Source organism: Camelina sativa, chromosome 16 (assembly GCF_000633955.1).
Source record: "Camelina sativa cultivar DH55 chromosome 16, Cs, whole genome shotgun sequence".
NCBI classification, from domain to species: Eukaryota; Viridiplantae; Streptophyta; class Magnoliopsida; order Brassicales; family Brassicaceae; genus Camelina; species Camelina sativa.
The window spans coordinates 4,078,234-4,098,523 of NC_025700.1; the positions used below are offsets into that span (position 1 = coordinate 4,078,234).

Sequence of the window (20,290 nt, forward strand, 5' to 3'; positions counted from 1 at the left end):
GGACAAAACACAGGGAAAGATCATATGGTGATTTTTAGGGACGGTAACAAGTCTTTAGAATCTTCCGGACGTAGCAAACCGGTGTCGGATTGAGATGGGGTCACGGGCATAGTGAGAGGACATGAGGCCCATTAAGGAAAGTGTGCTCATGGACTGGGATTGGACATGGCGTCCACTAAGAAGTGGCGGTCGGGGCGTTACAAGAGATTAAACCGAGATGGTGGTAACCCCTGCAACGACTGGAACATATCCTCAAATTCCTCCACAACCCGAATACCTCCAACAGAAGACTGCCCCACTGACTCCAGAATCGAAATTGTAAACAAATAGGCTTCCCATCCTGCACAGCCGAGATCACGAGACTCCCTGAAGTTGGTCTCACTCCCTCGAACACCAACTTCCCTTCTGGACGCTCAAAGACAACTCTGCCCCTATAACAGTCCAAATGCACCCTATGACGATGCAACCAATCCATACTCAGAATCACATCATACAACTCCACTGGACTGATAATCAAATCTGCCGGTCTCGACTCCCCCGCAATCAGAATCTCCACATCACTCGCTCGACCAAAGACTCTCAAGAACTTCCCTCCTGCAACCCGCCCACCGACAAGGTCCCTACACAAGCAAAAACAAACATAATCTGAACTATTGAATTGACCAAGTTCGAATCTTAGAAGTTATACATGTGATCGCTCATGCAATGGTCCCACCGGTCTCCACAATCGAGTACACCCGCGACGTCAGCTCGATCCAACCCACCAGCTGCACACCCTGCTGCACTCCTGGCTGACCACCAGCATGCACCGCTACCACTGCCATCTGCTGCAACTAGGGACAATGAGGCTTGATTTGTCTTGTCTCCCTGCAGTAGTAAAACACTTGGGTATCTGTCCACGGCTCCGTCACCGCCCGTTGCTCCGTCACTGCCCGCTGCTCACCTCTCTGCGGACAGTTGGTCACCTTGTGGTCCCTGCTACCACACCCAAAGCATCTCGCACCACCGTACCTCGATCTCTGCATATCATCAAACTTCCGCTTTTGCCCCTGCGCAGGCTTGCCGCCCTTGCTAGGAACAGAATGCGGCTGAGACCGCTGTGGCTGCACCGAAGGACTGATCACAAACACCTGTGACCTCAAGTCGTCATCTATCCCAATTGCAACCTCAACCAACTCTGCTCTCGTAGCATAGCTCCTCACTCTACACTGAGTCCTAAGAAACTCCCGCCGAGCCAACAAGAACCTCCGCACTTGAGCCGACTCCGGCTCCCAAGCCCGGCCTGCATAACCCATAAGCCGGCTGAATTCTGCATCTAGCTCACGCACTGTACGGTCCCCCTGAGTCAACCCCAAGAACCGTGCCTCCATGCGATCAAGTCATATTCCGCTGCACCCTCCGTGCTATCACCGACCTCCACCACAAAGTTGCATCACCTGACAAGTAGTGCACTGCAAAATCCAACCTAAACTGGTTGGGACACCGAAGCGACCAAAAAAGATCCTCCATCCTCTCCCTCCACTAATCCGCTACACTCGGATCCGTACGTCCCGACAAAGACCCTGCTCCCACTCGCTGCAGTTGTACCATCATATGCACATAGTGAGCGTCCACTACCTCGGCCCCCGACTTCACACCTGTCTACAAACCCGCCACAAGCTGCACCGCTGGAACCTGCTCACCTACCATTGGCGGCACCACTGGAACCTGCCCACCAACCATTGGCGGCACTACTGGAACCTGCCCACCAGCCACTGGCAGCACTGCTGTTGGAAGCCGCGCCAAAACCTAAGTTAGCAAGCCCATCAAGACATCCTCCCTGCCTGGAGCACCCTCTGCTGCAACCATCACACTCGAGGAAACACCATGACCGACACCGTGCCCATCCGCCCTATCGTCAACCAAACCAGCCTGGTCTCTAGACACACTAGGATGAACCTCTGACTCCGCTACCTCCTCACTGGCCATGCTCTCGATCACACTCTCACAGGACTCGGGAACCTGACCTCGTCCCCGACCACGACCACCACCACGACCTTGACCATGCCCGCGACCAGCAGCATCGTCACCTCTACCCATCTGTATCACCAAGAACAGAAGGTTAAGAAACAAATAATTCTAATAACACAAGAACACAACTCACCGTGGAATCACAAAGCAGACTCGAAGAGGATGTTCTAGGACCACATGCCACACACAATTGACTAACTCACATAATCAACTCTAGCATGAAATCCTAAACATCAACAGCAAAAGCACAGTGAACCCTAGACCTAGAATCGTAAGGGCTCTGATACCAAAATGAAACAAGCTTTCCTTTTTTTTTTTAATAATAATAATAATTTACTAGTGGTCATATACCTACTAACAACCTAGCAACAAACAACAACAGTGGATAACAAAACAATTCCATTAAACCAATAAGAATTCCAACAATAACAATCTAATAACCAACAATGCAATAATCCAGAACCAACAATGAAATAACCAAGTTCCAACATCCTACAATGTTCTATCAACTCAATACTAGCAACCTAACATTAGCTAGACTACAATAAATCAAGTCTCTAGAACATCTTCCTCCTCATCGCCTTGATTCCACGATCACACATTGCCTTTACCTGCACCACAAACACATATTGAGAGGCATGAGTATTATTATCAACGCTCAGTGAGGCTATCCTCCCATCTACTGGGCTATACACACAAACAACTGACATTCCATTGTTAAGCTAAACAAATAAACACAATCAACACATCAAACAAGGCAAAACTCATCATTTGATAAGATGGGTGTTGACCGACACCAGGTTGGTGTCGATCGACGCTAGCACAACATGGTGTCGACCGACACCACCCTGGTGTCAATCGACACTGCTTCTGCTGACGCGAACTGCACGAATCCGAACGTCGATCCTCCGTTTCAAATCATCTCGAAATTGTCCCTAACTAACCCAAATGCCTGAGGAACCTATGGGAAACACGAAAACAACAAACCCAAGGAAGAAAACACCACAAATAGACAAAGAACAGCCAAACAAAAGAGATCTCAGGCTTAGATCAGTCATGCCCAAGCACTCACCTCTTTTGCAGGAAGATTTGATTGAGAAACGGTGGAAACAACACCTTAGGAAGCTTCTCCTTCATTACCAACAACAGCTCTCCCTTCTACAGCCACATATCTCTCCAAAAACACCAAGAATAGACCCTAAATCTCACAGAAACACTCTCCAACCCTTTCTCTCCTTTTCCTCTCTTTTTCTCACTCAAAGGTGACAAAACGAACAAAAACCCTCGACTTGGGTCGTCCTTTCCTTTAAATACACGGTTTATATAACCTAACCAAACCAAACCAACCAAAATCGCAAATTAAAATCAAACCTGACGAACCTAGAATTAGTGGTGTCGATCAACACACCCCTGGTGTCAGTCGACACTCACTCTAAAAATACAAAAACTGGTTCGCGGATGTTACAACTTGAAATGTCTTGATCTTAGCTCCATCAAAAGTGATCTGACCAGAATCAAGCTCGTAAAACCTCTGCAACAACGTAGTCGCTGTTGATTCCCTGTTTACGCTCTCTCCAATCAAAGCTATTGTCTGAAACAGAGAACCAAAAACAAAATGAGAGAATTTTGAATTTAATTGAACCGAGCTAAGCTGGATTTTGAATAAAACCTCATATGGTTATAGTTTTTCTTTTATTTTGTTGACAATCGGTTTCAGTTCTTCTATATTTTACCTTTCCAACGCCACAGATAAAGATCTTGGAAGATATGAAGATCTGGTCTTGAAGGAAACTGATATTGACGAAGTTCGATATCTCCTTTAACATTATCAAGAACTCTCCCAAGCTCATCACTTGGATCAATATTTGATTCGCTACTTCCGTTATATCGGACAAAATAACAGAGATAACTCCATACTTAAACTAATTTTAGAGGCTCTGTGAAATGATTCTGGAGTGGTTGCAGGCTAAACACAAACAAGAAGGAGGGGGGGGAAGGGGAAGAGGAAACCAATCACCTTACTTTCTAAATGGGAAAGGGGAAGAAAAAGGGAAAGGGGAAGAGGAAACCAATCACCTTACTTTCAAAATGGCTCCAGCTTTGCTCTTAACCAAAAAGATCGGATGAAGTCTCCTGATTGATCTTCAGGATTTCATCATAGACTTGGTGACCATCAAACCATATACAACTCATTAAACTTTCTAATTTATTGACACAAAGTTTCTATATTGTACTTGTTGAAAAATACTAATTACAAAAGACATCCGTGAAAATTCTATCTTGCACATAGAAATAATAAAAACAGTAAACATTGCAATAAAGAATTGGAATCAACATGTAAATATAGTACAAACAGTTCACTCTTCGCAACGTTCTCGTTGACAAAACACCGTAAAATAGTGCCAACTAGTTTTTATGGAAAATTCTAATAATATACATTTAAAATTTTATACCTGAAATGATTTTATTATTTGACTGAATATATGTTTTACCAGTATTTTTGAAGTAATTTAATTTACTAATTAAGTACATATACTTAGAAACAATAATTAGATTTTGAGAAAAAGTCCAGTTTATTTAAGGTATTAAGAAGAAAAATAGTATGTAAACTGAAATAGGTAATTCGAATAATGAGAACCAATATATTGAACGATTTTTGTTTATAAAAAAGGAACATAAATTTGATGCTTTTGGTTTCACACATTTGGGGTTGTCCTTCAACCATCTTCATCACACCTATATAAGAACATATCAACAATAAGAATTCAATTTTAAAACCAAAAGAATTTATATATTTCAGTAGATTTGTTTATTAACTAGTGGGGAGATAGATTTGTATACATGGTCCGACAACAAGTACGACTAGAAAGAAGTGTGTTCAGATAAATTAGGTGAGCGCTATTCATTTTTTTTTAATAAGTAAATAAGGCGAGAGAATTAAAAGAAAGCTTAATAAGAAATTATGTGAAGAGGTTCGCATTTTATAGTAAGTCGGTAAAAATATCAGTGTATATTATATGCCAATGTGAAAATGAAAATTAATGAAGATATGTGGGATAAAATATGATATTTGAAAAAAAAATCTGTGAATATACACCAAGGGTAGTGTCGATCAACACCAGCAATTTCTAATTCGATCTGATTGATTTAAATCGTCGAATTCAAGCTGTTTGGTTTAAGTGGAATCCCAAACCGGGGTATTGATGGGAGAAGTCGACCTGAGGGTTTCGGGAAAGTCAGTTTTAGCTGTTCCAGAGAGAAAATAGAGAGAAAAGAGAGAAATGAGTGTGTTCTTGGGAGATCTTGGAGATTCTAGGCCTGTTTGGTGAGATCTGTTCCTGTGGAGTAGAGATCTGGTGATAGGAACGAAGGAGAAGCCTTCCAAAGTATTGGATTTGTTGTTGTGGGTCAGAAACTTCCTACAAAGAGGTGAATGAATGACCATGTCTGATCTAAGCCTGAGAATTTTTTGTTTTTCTTGATTTATGGCTGTTTGTGGTGTTTTCTTGTATGCTTTTGTTTGGGTTGTGGTTCCCATGATTTTCCAGGAGTTTTGGGGGAGATTCAGACGATTTGGAAGAGATGGAAAACAGTTCTTCAATTTTAGGCTTTGACCAAAACGTGTCTACGGAGTCAGTGTCGATCGACACCAAGGGCCAGTGTCGGTCGACACCAGAGGGGTGTCGGTTGGCACCAACCTTTTCAGCAAGCGGCTGATACTTGTTTTTCTAGTTTGTTTGTGTTTGTTTGTTGTTTCTTAAACGTTGGTTTCTCAAATGCTTGTGTGTATAACCCAGTAGATGGGAGGATTGCCTCACTAAGTATTTGTGATAATACTTACGTATCTCAATTGTTGTTTATGGTGTGCAGGTATGTGGCATGGAATCATGGCGATGAGGAGAGGATGATCTAAGGTCTCGGTTATGTGTAGTTTTTGTTATGTTTATTAGTGTTGGAACCTGGTTTAGTAGCATGTTAGGTTGTTGGTTAGGAAGGTTAAGAATGTTGTATTGTTGGTATGTTTCCGATGTGCATATTGGTTGTTGTTGGTTTAATGATGATTTGTGCTTTGGTGGATTTAATTAAGTATTATGGATGGTTAATTATGATATATAGAAAAAATGGATCGGTTGTTTCATATATATATATATATATATGCTAGATTGTTTTGTATATATTTATCTCTTGATCTAGTAAAAATTGCAAAAAAGATATGTTATTTATTTATTTACAATAAAATTATTCCACATCACTTATAGTATTTTCTTACTAATTTACTCAAAAGATTTTATATTCTTAATTTTTAAATGAAATTTTTTAGATTTTTAGTATATTCTAAAATAATAATATAGATAAAATATTAAAATATGTTTATTAATATTAATCATATCCACAACCACAAGTAGTCTATTATATTAAAAACTGTATCCACAAGTATATAATTTTTAACATTTTATCAATATTATATAATTTATCAATAATATTTAGTTTATTTATCAACTTATCTTGTTATATAAAGTTTGGTATCAAATTTACTTATTGACACGTGTCAATTTTATCAATAAAATATCAACACTTGTCAATTCTGATTCTATTAAAATATTTAATACTTAAAAAATATAAAAGAGTCAATTTTATCGAACAAAGCTTAGTAGCCATATATTGTAAAATAGAGCTAGTTTTGAGTACAAGTGTAGATATTTTAGACTCTTAGACTTAGTGATGGATTAAAATTAAATTAGTCTCTTTTTTTTTGAACAAATAAATTAAAATATTTCTAATAGTATAATATTTTGTTTAGGTAGAATTACATAGCACAAGGCTTCCTGCACATACATTTCCTGGAAAATAAATCTCCTTTGCATTTACCATCAGGGAAACCTTCGCTCATACACACTCGCTTGCAAGTCCTCCATTTCACGCAATATCCGGTGAAGTTGATGCTTTCGGCTTCGCACATTTGGGGTTGTCCTTCAACCATCTTCATCACACCTATATAAGACCATATCAAGAATAAGAATTCAATAGTATAACCAAAAGAATTCATATATTTCAGTAGATTTGTTTAGAGCTAGTGGGAAGATATATTTGTATACCTGGTCCGACAAGTAGGAATAGGAAGAAGAGTGTAGAGATAAACTGCATAGAGCTCTTCATTTTTCTTTTTCTTTGATAATTGATTAAGCGAGAAAATTAAGAGAAAACAAGTAGAGAGCTCTTGATGTTTAAATCAAATTTGTAAGAAATTATGTGAAAAGCTTCGCATTTTATAGTAAACAGAAGCATAAAGCTTAGTTGGTAAAAATATCAAAGTATATTATTTATCACTGTGAAAATGAAGATATATGGAATAAAATCTACTAATGAAGTATATTAATGAAGATAGAGCTCTTTATATCTATCCCTTTTACCTATCTTGATCTAGTAAAAATGTAAAATAGATATGTTTTTATAATTTACTTACAAGAAAATTATTCCACTTCAAATATCTGGTAATTTCTGAAAAAATCTTCTCAAAAGATTTTATATTCTTAAATTTTAAATAAAATTTTGTAGATTTTTATTATATTTTAAAATTAAAATTTTAATAGAGATAAGTACTAAAATATGTTTATCAATATTTATCATATCCCCATATTCTTAATTCAGAAGTACATTTGGCAAAATAACATCTTTTTGTAAGATTTACATAATTAAATCCTTGCCGTTTGGACTGTCTTAGTCATTCTTCGAGACCTTTAGTTTCTGAATTTTTTTTTATAAACTTTTACCCTCTAATTTGGGCAACCAACCTTGGAGTTATCTTTTAATTTAATGTTTGGGTGACAAAAAAAAAACCTTGCCATTTGAATAAATATCAAAACTTGAAATTATTATTTGTAATATAATCATACTTTAAATTAATACCCAAAAAAACTTTAAATAATACTAAAAGAAATTACTATCCATAATTTAAATATGTTAGATACTTTTAATTTACTAAAAAAAACTACTTGCCGATTATGTTATCGAGCGGGTTAGAGCTGTTTACATATATATGATTATATAGATTTTTTACGGGTTGGTCTACTAAAATACATAAAATTGTTTAGTTTCATATCAAATAAGTTAAGGAGGGATGTTGGTCTCCTTCCATCTCTGATTTCACAAAATATGATTGTTTGATCGATTTCAAGTAAAAATCCTGGCATTACGTTGTAAAGTCCATGTTCGAATTTTGTGCTCCTCTCTCTGAGTATACATATCATACTGAATGTGTATAATAAACTTGATTCTCTTTTATGGATATTTTAGTGATGGAGGCAGAGATAGATAAATATGCAAGGGGATGTTAGTAACAAGGAAGACTCAGATCTTATTGGCTGCAATTAAGTTCATAAAAGAGATTGGGATGAAGTCAAAGTTGTCGCTTCTAAATCATCTCTCAATTTTGTTGATAAACCTTTTCTTCCTCAGAACGTGAATCTTTATACTGATGAATATGAATGCTGGAACAAGATTGGTGATCATTGCTTTTTGTCTACTAACACATTAAGCAAGGTAAAAAAAAATACTATTCTCATTAATACCTTCCTCGTTCAGTATTGGATAGTTTGGACTCCAGATTAGCTCTTTTGGCTCTTATTCAAGCTGTAGAATCATAAGCAACATAGTTAAAGATATAGAGTTGAAGATATAGCTTTTACAAATTATAAAGATTGTTTGCTTCTAATGATCTAAACATAGTTCTTTTTTGATCATTTATATATCGCCGCTGCACTGTTTTTTTTTTAATTTTAATTTTTGGGTTATATTCTTGTCATAAAGGAATATAATCATAGGAACTGTAGCTTGCATAGCTAAAGAAGATCTAGATTTTAGCTTTTTGGCTACTTATTTTTCTGTTTCTTCATGATCTAAAAAAACTGATGTGCTTTTTCTTTTTACAGATTGTTGGTGGGTTATGTGATAATCTGTTGACATGTATAGTAAGAGCGTGGGATTATAGCAAACCGTTGTTTGTTGCACATGCAATGAACACTTTGATATATAACAATCCCTTAACAGAACGTTTGCTTGATGAACTTTGAATGACTCTAGTTGGAATTACTCTTATTCTGCCCATCAAAAAGAAACTAGCCTCTGGAGATTATGGTAGTGTTGCAACGGCCCATGGTGGTGTTTCATTAGATCTACACCCACAAACTTTTTGATGGTCTGTAGGTTTTTAATACTTCACATCATTTATGTTACAAATGTTATGTTATGGATGGTGTATTTTGTGAAATTTCATGGTTATTGAAGCAAATGGTACTCCCTCTATCTCAAGTAGTTTGATGTTTAGTATATTTCACACATATTAAGGCAAAAAAATATAATCAATTTATTATTTATTTTTTCTTTCAATTGGGTAAAGTTGTACGTTTTCTTCTCTCTCATCTCTTATCTCTCATACTTTTCCACTTTTTACTCAAATAAATAAGTAAAAAAAGAAAGTATATATTAAAAATTTGAAAACATCAATCTCTTAGGAACATCAATCTTTTAGAAAGAATACTTTAAAATTCATGATAGCTTGCATAAAAAATAAAAAGATAAGATCTTTGGCATCTACCATGATTTGAACCTGAAGCTTTTACAAACTGTCTAAGAGAATGTACCAAATAAACCAATCTGTTTATTCATGAATAGTATAACAATAAACATTAATATAGTTTAAACACCCGGTTTGATGCAAAGAAAATTATTCAGGAAGAATGATATTTAGGAATGATCCTTTAAAAGTCATGATGGCTTTCATAAAAAAAAAAAAAAGTATCCATAACGAACATATTGCACAGAAGATAGTTGACGATTAAAAATAGAGAATATGAGTAACATGTTGTTTAAGAGGAACGTAGTATTCTTTTTGACTATAAGAGGAACATCCTCTGTTATACACTCATTATAATCTCTAACCTCCAAATCCATCGGATAAATCACATTTGTTGCCATAGAGTTTCTGAAAAAGAATATAGCGTAAGGCTAAACCACCACCACTTTAGCTCCCGCCGCACCAAGACAAACAGGAGCGTGATCCGGTGAACCCGAAGTTTTCACCGCCGATGATGATCGAGTACTTGATCTTCATCTCACTCGGCTCAATGAATCGCTCCTTGTAAGCAGATGGGAGACCAACTGATTGATTCAAAATTGAGACAAGTAGTAATCAGACTGGATATGTTCGAGAGTTTGTTTGGAGACGCAGACAAAGTTCCTGTGTGCGATTGCCAATTGAACCACCACCCTTAGTGTCTTAGTAAGGAGCATCGTCGGGTCATTGATGGCCATTGTTGTCGATCTCGATCTCGACAAATTAGAATTCATCGGAGCGATAGAGTTGTCAGAGATTGGAGCCGTCATAGACAGTGGCGGATCCAAAGTCAAAAACTATGTGGGGGCACTAAAGAAGAAATTTTTCTTCAGCAATAGAAAATGTTAGGAAGGAAACAAGACAACGTTGCAGAGAAAGAATAAAATGGAATATTAAAAGTGCAGATGAGGGGGTTTGATTCCTGCTCCTCAAACACAACATAAGACACCCTTATCCAAATGAGCTAACAGATACTATATTGCAAAAACTAGTTCAAAGATTATTAAAAAAGAGTGTGGGGCACGTGCCCCACCCGCCTTTAGCTGTAGATCAGCCTCTGGTCATAGACTTCGGCGGAGACGATGGAGCACAATGACGACGACTGTAGAGAAATTGCAAAAAGTCAATTATTTTGATAATTTTCTCAATTATGTATATTTATATATCTCAATATATACAAATACTATTTTTGGAACATTTAAAAATGTGAACTAAGTTTAAGTTTGGAAAAAAAACTTAGATTAGTGATAATTTAGGATATTTCACTAAAATATATATATAAATAATATTTTATTTATATTATTAAATTTCTCAACCAAAAATTTATAACGAACTTTCATGGACATAAAACTTTTACTTTTACTTATGTATATGTGTATATTTATATTCCAGTTTTTATCCACCCAAAAAAGAGAAGAATCTCTGAAATCGACCACAAGATAAAAAGCTCATGGAACATTTTATATTTGAGCGTTGGAAAGTCGAATGAAAAAAAACATAATACCGGTGTCCTAAATGACCCTGACTCCATCTTTCATGTTCCAAATGTTTAGAGCTTCTATTTCTTTTCTTCTAATATCCCTTTGTATAACTTTTTCTTTTACAAGATGAAATCTTCTATTTCTTTTCTTCTAATATGCCTTTGTATAATTTTCTCTATGATTATCATCTTAAAATTCACTGTTTGAAAACTATATTGAATTGAATTGTTATAACTTCCTTCCACGTCTACTAGTTTAGTGATGTAAATATTTCACCACATTCAAATAAAACATCGAATAGACAAAACATTTTTTTGGTTTAATTAAAAATTACTAATCAAATACTATAGTAAATCTTTTGAATTGTACATAGTATTGTACGGCCTAATAATATTCGACATCTACACCAATCATACATACAGTAAAACCTCTATAAATTAATAATGTTAGGACTAAGACATTTTATTAATTTATAGTGATATTAATTTATCTATAAATTAATAATTGTTATTTAATAGTGTAAATTAATAATTATTAATTTATAGATATATTTTTAATTGTTTATTTTTTAAAAAATTATGAATTAGAACAACTATAGCAAAATAAGATTAAACTTTCGGATGTTATAAATTTTATGGTTTAGGAATTGAACTTGTAATATTTAGAAAGCACTATTTACAATAAATTACAAATATTATAGACAAATTGACTTATACACATGAGACACATAAATTCAAATCTATGAATAATAATATCAATTCTCCTATTTTAATAATCTGTCAAATTATCAAATTGTAAATGATGCATATCTAAAAATTAAAACTTTAAATTTAATTATTTGTATGACATGTTATAAAATATTTTAGAGATATCATTATAGGTTGAAAATACAACATTACAATTGTTCTATAGAATTGAGCTTTAGGAGAAACATACACTATTATATCAGTATATATATATATATATATATATATATAAATTTACATAATTATTAATTTATGATATTATTGGGACCATATTTTATAAGGAGATTTCAAAAAAAATATTATCTTATTATCTTATCGAATATTGTTAATTTTTACACTGGCCCAACTTGGGACCAGCAAAATTTATTAATTTATAGTATTTATTAATTTATAGAGTATTAATTTATAGAGGTTTTACTATATATGTACACAGAGATAGAGGACTAATCAATCTTACATCCATTTACGGAAACAATCTAAAAGAAGTGAAAAAATTAATCAAACAATGCTGTATAAAAATTAAAGAATTACACTCACATTTACTTTGTCATTCAAGTTTTTCAGTTACACCTACTTTTCTTTTTTACTATACTTTTACAAGTTTTTTTTTGTAAAAATAGACACATATTTTGGACAATTTTGCCTCTCTCCTCTTTTGTTCCTTCTATTCTCTTTTTTTTCTCTTCTTTTTTGTTGTTAACATTTTAAATGGTTATCATAAAACAAATTATCTATTTATTTATATACAATATGTTATAATTATATATTTTCTACATTTTAAGATACATATTGCTATATTTTTTATGAATTATTAGATTATACAAAATCTATTTATCGTTGAACATTTGTTCAATGATAAGTGGATAATCAATTGTAATATTGTTAATAGATAATTACTTGTGTTTATTCATATAAAATATACATACATAAATTTGGTTAGATCTTTATCCATAACAGAACATAGACCAAATAAGTACAAAACCCTTTAATTCTAAATCCTAAACCCTTGAACTCAAAACCAAAACTATTCCCTTTAAAAAAAAAGAAACAAAGTTTAGTGGAGAATAAAACTATGGATAGTTCTCCATGGATTTACAAAGCATATCTAGACATTAAGATTCATGACTTTCATCCAAGCCCATCCAAAACGTGCAGATACTTAAACAAAAGTTCTTTGTGAACTTGATCCACTTGAAAAGAAACCTATTATATCTCAAAGGACAAACATCAATCATTTATTTAGAGGCAAACGAGTTTTAAAGCTGAAGAATAACAGTTGAATGGTGGTTATAGATGTGATCATGTGGATATTTTTTTGTGGATACCAATGTAGACAGACCAAAGAATCATCATACAACATCCACACAATTAAATCCATAGATACCATGAGCTCGTTGCTTCATGTTTTGTGTTGGTCCAAAAACATATACACAAAGTGGTTAATAAACAAAATAAAAAACAACAACATTGATTTATTTAGAACATTGAATATCAATCATGTGGATTAGTAGTTATGGATACTTATCTTATAATATCTTGCTCATTCTCTACATGAAGAGAAATTTTTCCAAGATAAATTAGCCACTTAGATGTCTTTTAGCCAAATGTTTTTGTAATATTTTACAGCTAGAAGTAGGGGTATTAGAACTTAGAAGTGTCACTAGAAGCATACTACACAATAAACATGGTCATTATTATTAATCTCAAAGTCTATCCACCAAACTCTGACCACCAAACTCTGACCATGTGGACAAGCAAACCAGATGAAATTTATTGACAAGTTTGTTGCATGTTCAAACATCACCATAGTTTAGGGTTTAGACTTTAGAGGGTATATAGATTCAGTGTCTATGTTTTGATTTCAGGTTGTATTGTCTAAGGTTCAAGGTGTAGGAAGGTATAGGATTTAGGGGTTAAGGTTAAAAAATTTAGGATTTAGGTATGTGGATGATGTGTCTATATTTTTAATTCATGGTTTAGGATTTAGGGTTCAAGGTGTATTGTTTAGGGTTTAGGATTTAAGATTTAGGGTATAGGGTTTAGGTTTTTGGGCTTATATGGATTTAGTGTCTATGTGCTGTTATGGTTACGAGCTAGGGATATATCTAACCATATTTTAGTGGTGGAGAATGTGGATGGGCTTTAAAGTAAACCTTAAACATGGTAATGTTTTAGAGCTTAGAGTTTAGAATTTCTGACTTATGTAGATTTAGGGTTTAGGATACAACGACAACATCAAATCCATATATTCATGGTTATGTGGATACCAATAAAATTTGGGGGTTCTAGAGATTTTGGGTTTAGGATACAACGACAATATCAAATCCATATATTCGTGGTCATGTGGATACCAGTAGAATTTTTGGGTTATAGAGATTTATGGTTTAGGATACAACGATAATATCAAATCCATATATTTGTGGTCATGTAGATACCCATAGAATTTGTGGATTCTAGAGATTTAGTGTAACGCCCGCGAACCAATTTTTGGAATTTTGGTTAGGGTGTCGATCGACACCACATGTGGTGTCGGTCGACACCGTTTGCTGACGGTTCGATTGATTCGATTTTAATCGTCCGGTTTGCGTGGTTGGTTTAAGAGAAGCCCTAAACTCGAGTTTAAAAGGGGAACTCGACTTATTTCGTCCTTTTAGCCGTTTTTGGACAGAGAAGCAGAGAGAAGAAGGAGAAAACGTTTTTGAGAGAGATTTGTGAGATCCTTTGTTGTTCTTGAGAGATCTATTGATGTGGAGTGAAGATCTTATGTTAGGAACGAAGGAGAAGACTTCTAAGTGTTGGATTCGTCGTTGTTGAGTGAGAATCTTCCTGCAAAAGAGGTGAGTGCTTGACCATGGCTGATCTAAGCCTGATATCTCTGTTGTTTTGGCTGTTTCTTTATGTTTGTGGTGTTTTGCTTGTGTGGGTTGGTTGTTTTCATGTTCCCGTAGGTCCCTCAGAAGTTTGGGAGGGTTTGGAAGCGGTTTGGAACGGAGGTTCGTCGTTCGGCTTCGTGCAGATTGATTCTGCAAAGGTGGTGTCGATCGACACCATGTTGGTTGAGTGTTGGTCAACACCGACCTAGTGTCGGTCGACACCAGTGACGCATTAGCGTCGGTCGACACTGACTTAGTGTCGGTCGACACGAGACTTGACGAGTCTTGTTTTCCTGGTTTGTTGTGTTGTTTGTGTTTTGGTTGTTGGCTTTAATAATAGAATCTCAGTTGCTTGTGTGTATAGCCCAGTAGATGGGAGGATGGCCTCACTGAGTGTTTATTAAATACTCATGCATCTCAATTTGTGTTTGCGGTGCAGGTAAAGGCAAGTGTGAACATGGAATCAAGGCGATGAGGAGGAGGATGATCTAGGGTCTCATTTGTGTGTTGTTGGTTATTTATGGTTATGTGTTGGAACCTTGGTTAGAGTTATGATAGGTTGTTGGATAGAATGGTTAGGAATGTTATTGTATTAAGGATATGTTGGTTTGGTATTGTTTGTACGTTTCCGCTGTGTAAGATGGTTATGGCTGGTTTAAATGATGTTTTGTGGTTTGGGTTGATTTAATTAAGTAGTATGGGATGCTTAATTATATATATAGTATTTAAAAAAAAAACGGGTTGGGTCGTTTCATTTTGGTATCAGAACGTATACGGTTCTAGGATGGTCATGTGGATGTTGTGCAGCGGTTCAGGGATTTAATNTGAACGTGGAATCAAGGCGATGAGGAGGAGGATGATCTAGGGTCTCAATTGTGTGTTGTTGGTTATTTATGGTTATGTGTTGAAACCTTGGTTAGAGTTATGATAGGTTGTTGGATAGAATGGTTAGGAATGTTATTGTATTAATGATATGTTGGTTTGGTATTGTTTGTACGTTTCCGCTGTGTAAGATGGTTATGGCTAGTTTAAATGATGTTTCTTGGTTTGGGTTGATTTAATTAAGTAGTATGGGATGCTTAATTATATATATAGTATTTAAAAAAAAAACGGGTCCGGTCGTTTCAATTTGGTATCATAACGTATACGGTTCTAGGATGGTCATGTGGATGTTGTGGAGCAGTTTAAGGATTTAATTGGTTGAATTGATCTCTATGTTGTTTGATACTTGATGTTGGGTGATGAAATTGATTATGAGTATTTAGTCAATTTGCTTGTTGTATGGAGTCCTAGCATCATCCTCTTCGAGCCTTCAATGAGATTCCACGGTCAGATGTGTGTGTGCTCTGTGTGTGGTTTTGAATTGTGTGCTTAGCCTTCTGTTCTGTCAGTGCAGAGAGATGGTTAGAGAGGGTGCTGTTGCTGGTCGTGGTCGAGGGCACGGACGTGGTCGTGGACGCGGACGTGGTCGTGGTAGGGATAGAGTACCAGTTGTTAGTGAGACTGCGGACCAGAGTGTGATAGCAGAGGGTGTTAGCATGTCGTAGGGTGTCCGGGGGGATTCCATGAGTGTGTCCGGAGGGGGCGGTGTTGATGCCCCAGTAGCCGGTGATGTTAGGGCCCCAGGTGTGGGAGTCCCAGTGGGTGGAGTCCCGGGTGTCGACCTTGCGGGTTTGCTGGCACAGTTGTTAGAGCGGTTGCCACCAGTGGCACCGGCTCGGGCTTAGGTTGTGCCACTAGTGGTGGCGGAGGAGCGGCAGCCAGTGGCTGTGGATGTGCGGGTTCATTCTCATTATGTCAGTATGCTGAGGGAGATGAACAACATCGGTACTGAGCGGTTTTCGGGTGGTACTGATCCTACTGTTGCAGATGCATGGAGGACGAGAGTGGAACGTAACTTTCAGTCTCTCAGATGTCATGAGGATTTTTGGGTGGACATAGGGGTCCACCAATTGATTGACAATACTCAGTTGTGGTGGAGATCAGTGGCTGCTAGGAGAGTGCAGAGGGAGATGTCTTGGGCTGACTTCGTCGAAGAGTTCAACCGTAATTATTTTCCTAGAGAGGCATTGGACCGATTGGAGGTACAGTTTCTACAGTTATCTCAGGGGACTCGGTCGGTGCGGGAGCTGGACTTGGAGTTTAGTCGGCTTCTAATGTATGGTGGTCGGGCGATGGAGTCTGAGGTGGCTCAGATTAGGAGGTTCATGAGGGCGCTTCGTGAGGATTTGAGGGTCCATTGCATAGGGAGGAGTTATGCTACGAGGGCGGAGCTAGTGGAGACTGCAACTGAGATAGAGGATGACTTGATGGGGAAGACTGTGGTGGGTAGCCCTACCGTTCAGACAGAGGAGACATTGGAGCCGAGCGTTCCGAGCAAGGGTAACAAGTCAGAACAAAGGCATAAGAGGAAGCGGGAGGAGACGTCGGTGACAAACCAAGGCGGTTAGAGATGCTACAGGTGCGAGGGCATGGATCACAGGTTGGCAAGCAGCCCCAAGAGAAGCGGGACGCAAGAGAACATTCGAGTGTGATTTTATTGCAAGGAGGTGGGACATATCATGCCACATTGTCCAAGGTTGCAGCGGTTGACAGTGAGAGGGGTACAGCCGAGGGAGGGGCCGGGCGCCAATCCCGGAGTTTAGTTTCTTTCTGTTTTCATTGGTTTTGTTAAGCTTTTGCGTTTTGGAATTTTAGACGTTTGTTGCATTTGAGAATTTAATAAGATGATTAGTTCTTATGAAATTTTGATGCGTAATGGATAAATGTTTATGTGATTTGTAAATGGAGAGAAATTCCTGATATAGAAGTTTCTATAAGTGGAAAGTTTCCAAAAGAGGAAAGTTCTAAAAATGGAAAGTTTTAGGGGAGATAGAAGTTGCCATTTTTAGCGCTTGCGAGCCTTGGAGGGGCTTGTGTGGCCTTTTTGGCGGGCTGTTTAGCCAATTGTGTGGCCGATGTGCTTACTGGTGTTGTTGAAGAGGATTTAATAAGATGATTAGTTCCTATGGAATCCTGAGGTATACTAGGTTGAAGGATTATTCAATTTCTATAAATGGAAAGTTTCCATGAATAGAAAGTTTCTAAAAATGTGAAGTTCTATGAATAGTTAGGACTTGTCTATTTTTGGAAAGGGGATGTGAAACACCGGAGTTGGGGCTTGCAAAGCATTTGATGCGGTGAATCANCAAAGGCATAAGAGGAAGCGGGAGGAGACGTCGGTGACAAACCAAGGCGGTTAGAGATGCTACAGGTGCGAGGGCATGGATCACAGGTTGGCAAGCAGCCCCAAGAGAAGCGGGACGCAAGAGAACATTCGAGTGTGATTTTATTGCAAGGAGGTGGGACATATCATGCCACATTGTCCAAGGTTGCAGCGGTTGACAGTGAGAGGGGTACAGCCGAGGGAGGGGCCGGGCGCCAATCCCGGAGTTTAGTTTCCTTCTGTTTTCATTGGTTTTGTTAAGCTTTTGCGTTTTGGAATTTTAGACGTTTGTTGCATTTGAGAATTTAATAAGATGATTAGTTCTTATGAAATTTTGATGCGTAATGGATAAATGTTTATGTGATTTGTAAATGGAGAGAAATTCCTGATATAGAAGTTTCTATAAGTGGAAAGTTTCCAAAAGAGGAAAGTTCTAAAAATGGAAAGTTTTAGGGGAGATAGAAGTTGCCATTTTTAGCGCTTGCGAGCCTTGGAGGGGCTTGTGTGGCCTTTTTGGCGGGCTGTTTAGCCAATTGTGTGGCCGATGTGCTTACTGGTGTTGTTGAAGAGGATTTAATAAGATGATTAGTTCCTATGGAATCCTGAGGTATACTAGGTTGAAGGATTATTCAATTTCTATAAATGGAAAGTTTCCATGAATAGAAAGTTTCTAAAAATGTGAAGTTCTATGAATAGTTAGGACTTGTCTATTTTTGGAAAGGGGATGTGAAACACCGGAGTTGGGGCTTGCAAAGCATTTGATGCGGTGAATCAGAATATGCGAACGTATAGTACTTGTTTGTTTTATTACGCTCGTATTGATGATTTGCTGTGGATAATTGCCAAACGGAAAAAGCTATTTATGGAGATTGCAGTTGCAATCAAATAAAACGTTCTATGAATAGTTAGAACTTGTCTGTTTTTGAAAAGGGCATGTGTAAACACCCGAATGGTTAAGATGTGTTAGAGTTGGCCTGATTAGTGGCCATGATGGTGTCGATATTCCAGTGAGGGAATATGGGGGTTGGTAGGACATTGTGATGTTTTACGCAAACCACGGAAGGTGGTTCCGGTCAAGAGATGCTTATTGACATTAGGACTTGTTTCCTCATGAGGAGATGATTAGTTCTCCTGGGGGAGATAATTAGTTCTCCGGAGAAGATGATTAGTTCTCCTGAGGGGATGATTAGTTTCCCTAGTGCACCGCAGGCTTAACGGGTTGCGACCCTAAGAGCAGCAGAGGAGATGATTAATTCTCCTAGGGGATGATTAGTTCCCCGGAGGGGATGAGTAGTTCCCATGGTACCGAGATCTCGAGGGTGACGATCCGAGAGTGAGACGGTATGGCTCGAGGACGACGGTCTGAGAGTGCAGGCGGTGTAGTTCGAAAGTTGGGACCTGAGAACGTATGAGTGAGAGAGCAAACAATGTCTAGGATGTGGGTATGAGCATAGTGGCTGGATGTAGACCTTGGAGGTCGGGATTGATCTCGTCTTTTTTGCGTTGTTATGACTAGTGGAGTCAGGGCTGTGTGGACCGTTGAGTCACGTGGATGTGCGGGCTGTTGCGACAGCTGCACATAAAACTTTGGGCTGACATTGTTCAGTCCGGTCGGATATTGTGCAGGCCGTGGTGACGGTTGCACGGAGGTTCTTGGTGGAGGGACGATGTTGCGGGATTCGAGGACGAATCCTTATTGGTGGGGGAGAATTGTAACGCCCGCGAACCAATTTCTGGAATTTTGGTTAGGGTGTCGATCGACACCACATGTGGTGTCGGTTGACACCGTTTGCTGACGGTTCGATTGGTTCGATTTTAATCGTCCGGTTTGCGTGGTTGGTTTAGAGAAGCCCTAAACTCGAGTTTAAAAGGGGAACTCGACTTATTTCGTCCTTTTAGCCGTTTTTGGACAGAGAAGCAGAGAGAAGAAGGAGAAAACATTTTTGAGAGAGATTTGTGAGATCCTTTGTTATTCTTGAGAGATCTATTGCTGTGGAGTGAAGATCTTGTGTTAGGAACAAAGAAAAAGGCTTCTAAGTGTTGGATTCGTCGTTGTTGAGTGAGAATCTTCCTGCAAAAGAGGTGAGTGCTTGACCATGGCTGATCTAAGCCTGAGATCTCTGTTGTTTTGGCTGTTTCTTTGTGTTTGTGGTGTTTTGCTTGTGTGGGTTGGTTGTTTTCATGTTCCCATAGGTTCCTGAGAAGTTTGGAAGAGTTTGAGAGGGTTTGGAAGCGGTTTGGAACGGAGGTTCGTCGTTCGACTTCGTGCAGATCGATTCTGCGAAGGTGGTGTCGATCGTCACCAGTTGGTGTCGGTCGACACCATGTTGGTTGAGTGTTGGTCGACACCGACCTAGTGTCGG

At 37.7% G+C, this 20,290-nt stretch overlaps 1 protein-coding gene across 1 annotated transcript; it reads right to left on the reverse strand.

The window, feature by feature from the left end:
* Positions 6,818-7,227, reverse strand: LOC109129652 (putative defensin-like protein 9). Its single transcript, XM_019238169.1, has 2 exons — positions 7,107-7,227; positions 6,818-7,002 (listed from the first exon to the last, which is right to left on the reverse strand). Exons 1-2 carry the CDS (start codon positions 7,165-7,167, stop codon positions 6,818-6,820), a joined length of 246 nt encoding a protein of 81 aa, XP_019093714.1. The 5' UTR covers positions 7,168-7,227.

Coding starts and splice junctions, on each gene's coding strand:
- LOC109129652 (XM_019238169.1), bottom strand. CDS start 7,167: ATGAAGAGCTCTATGCAGTTTATCTCTACACTCTTCTTCCTATTCCTA. Junction 7,003..7,106: donor ATTCCTACTTGTCGGACCAG/GTATACAAATAT, acceptor GGTCTTATATAG/GTGTGATGAAGATGGTTGAA.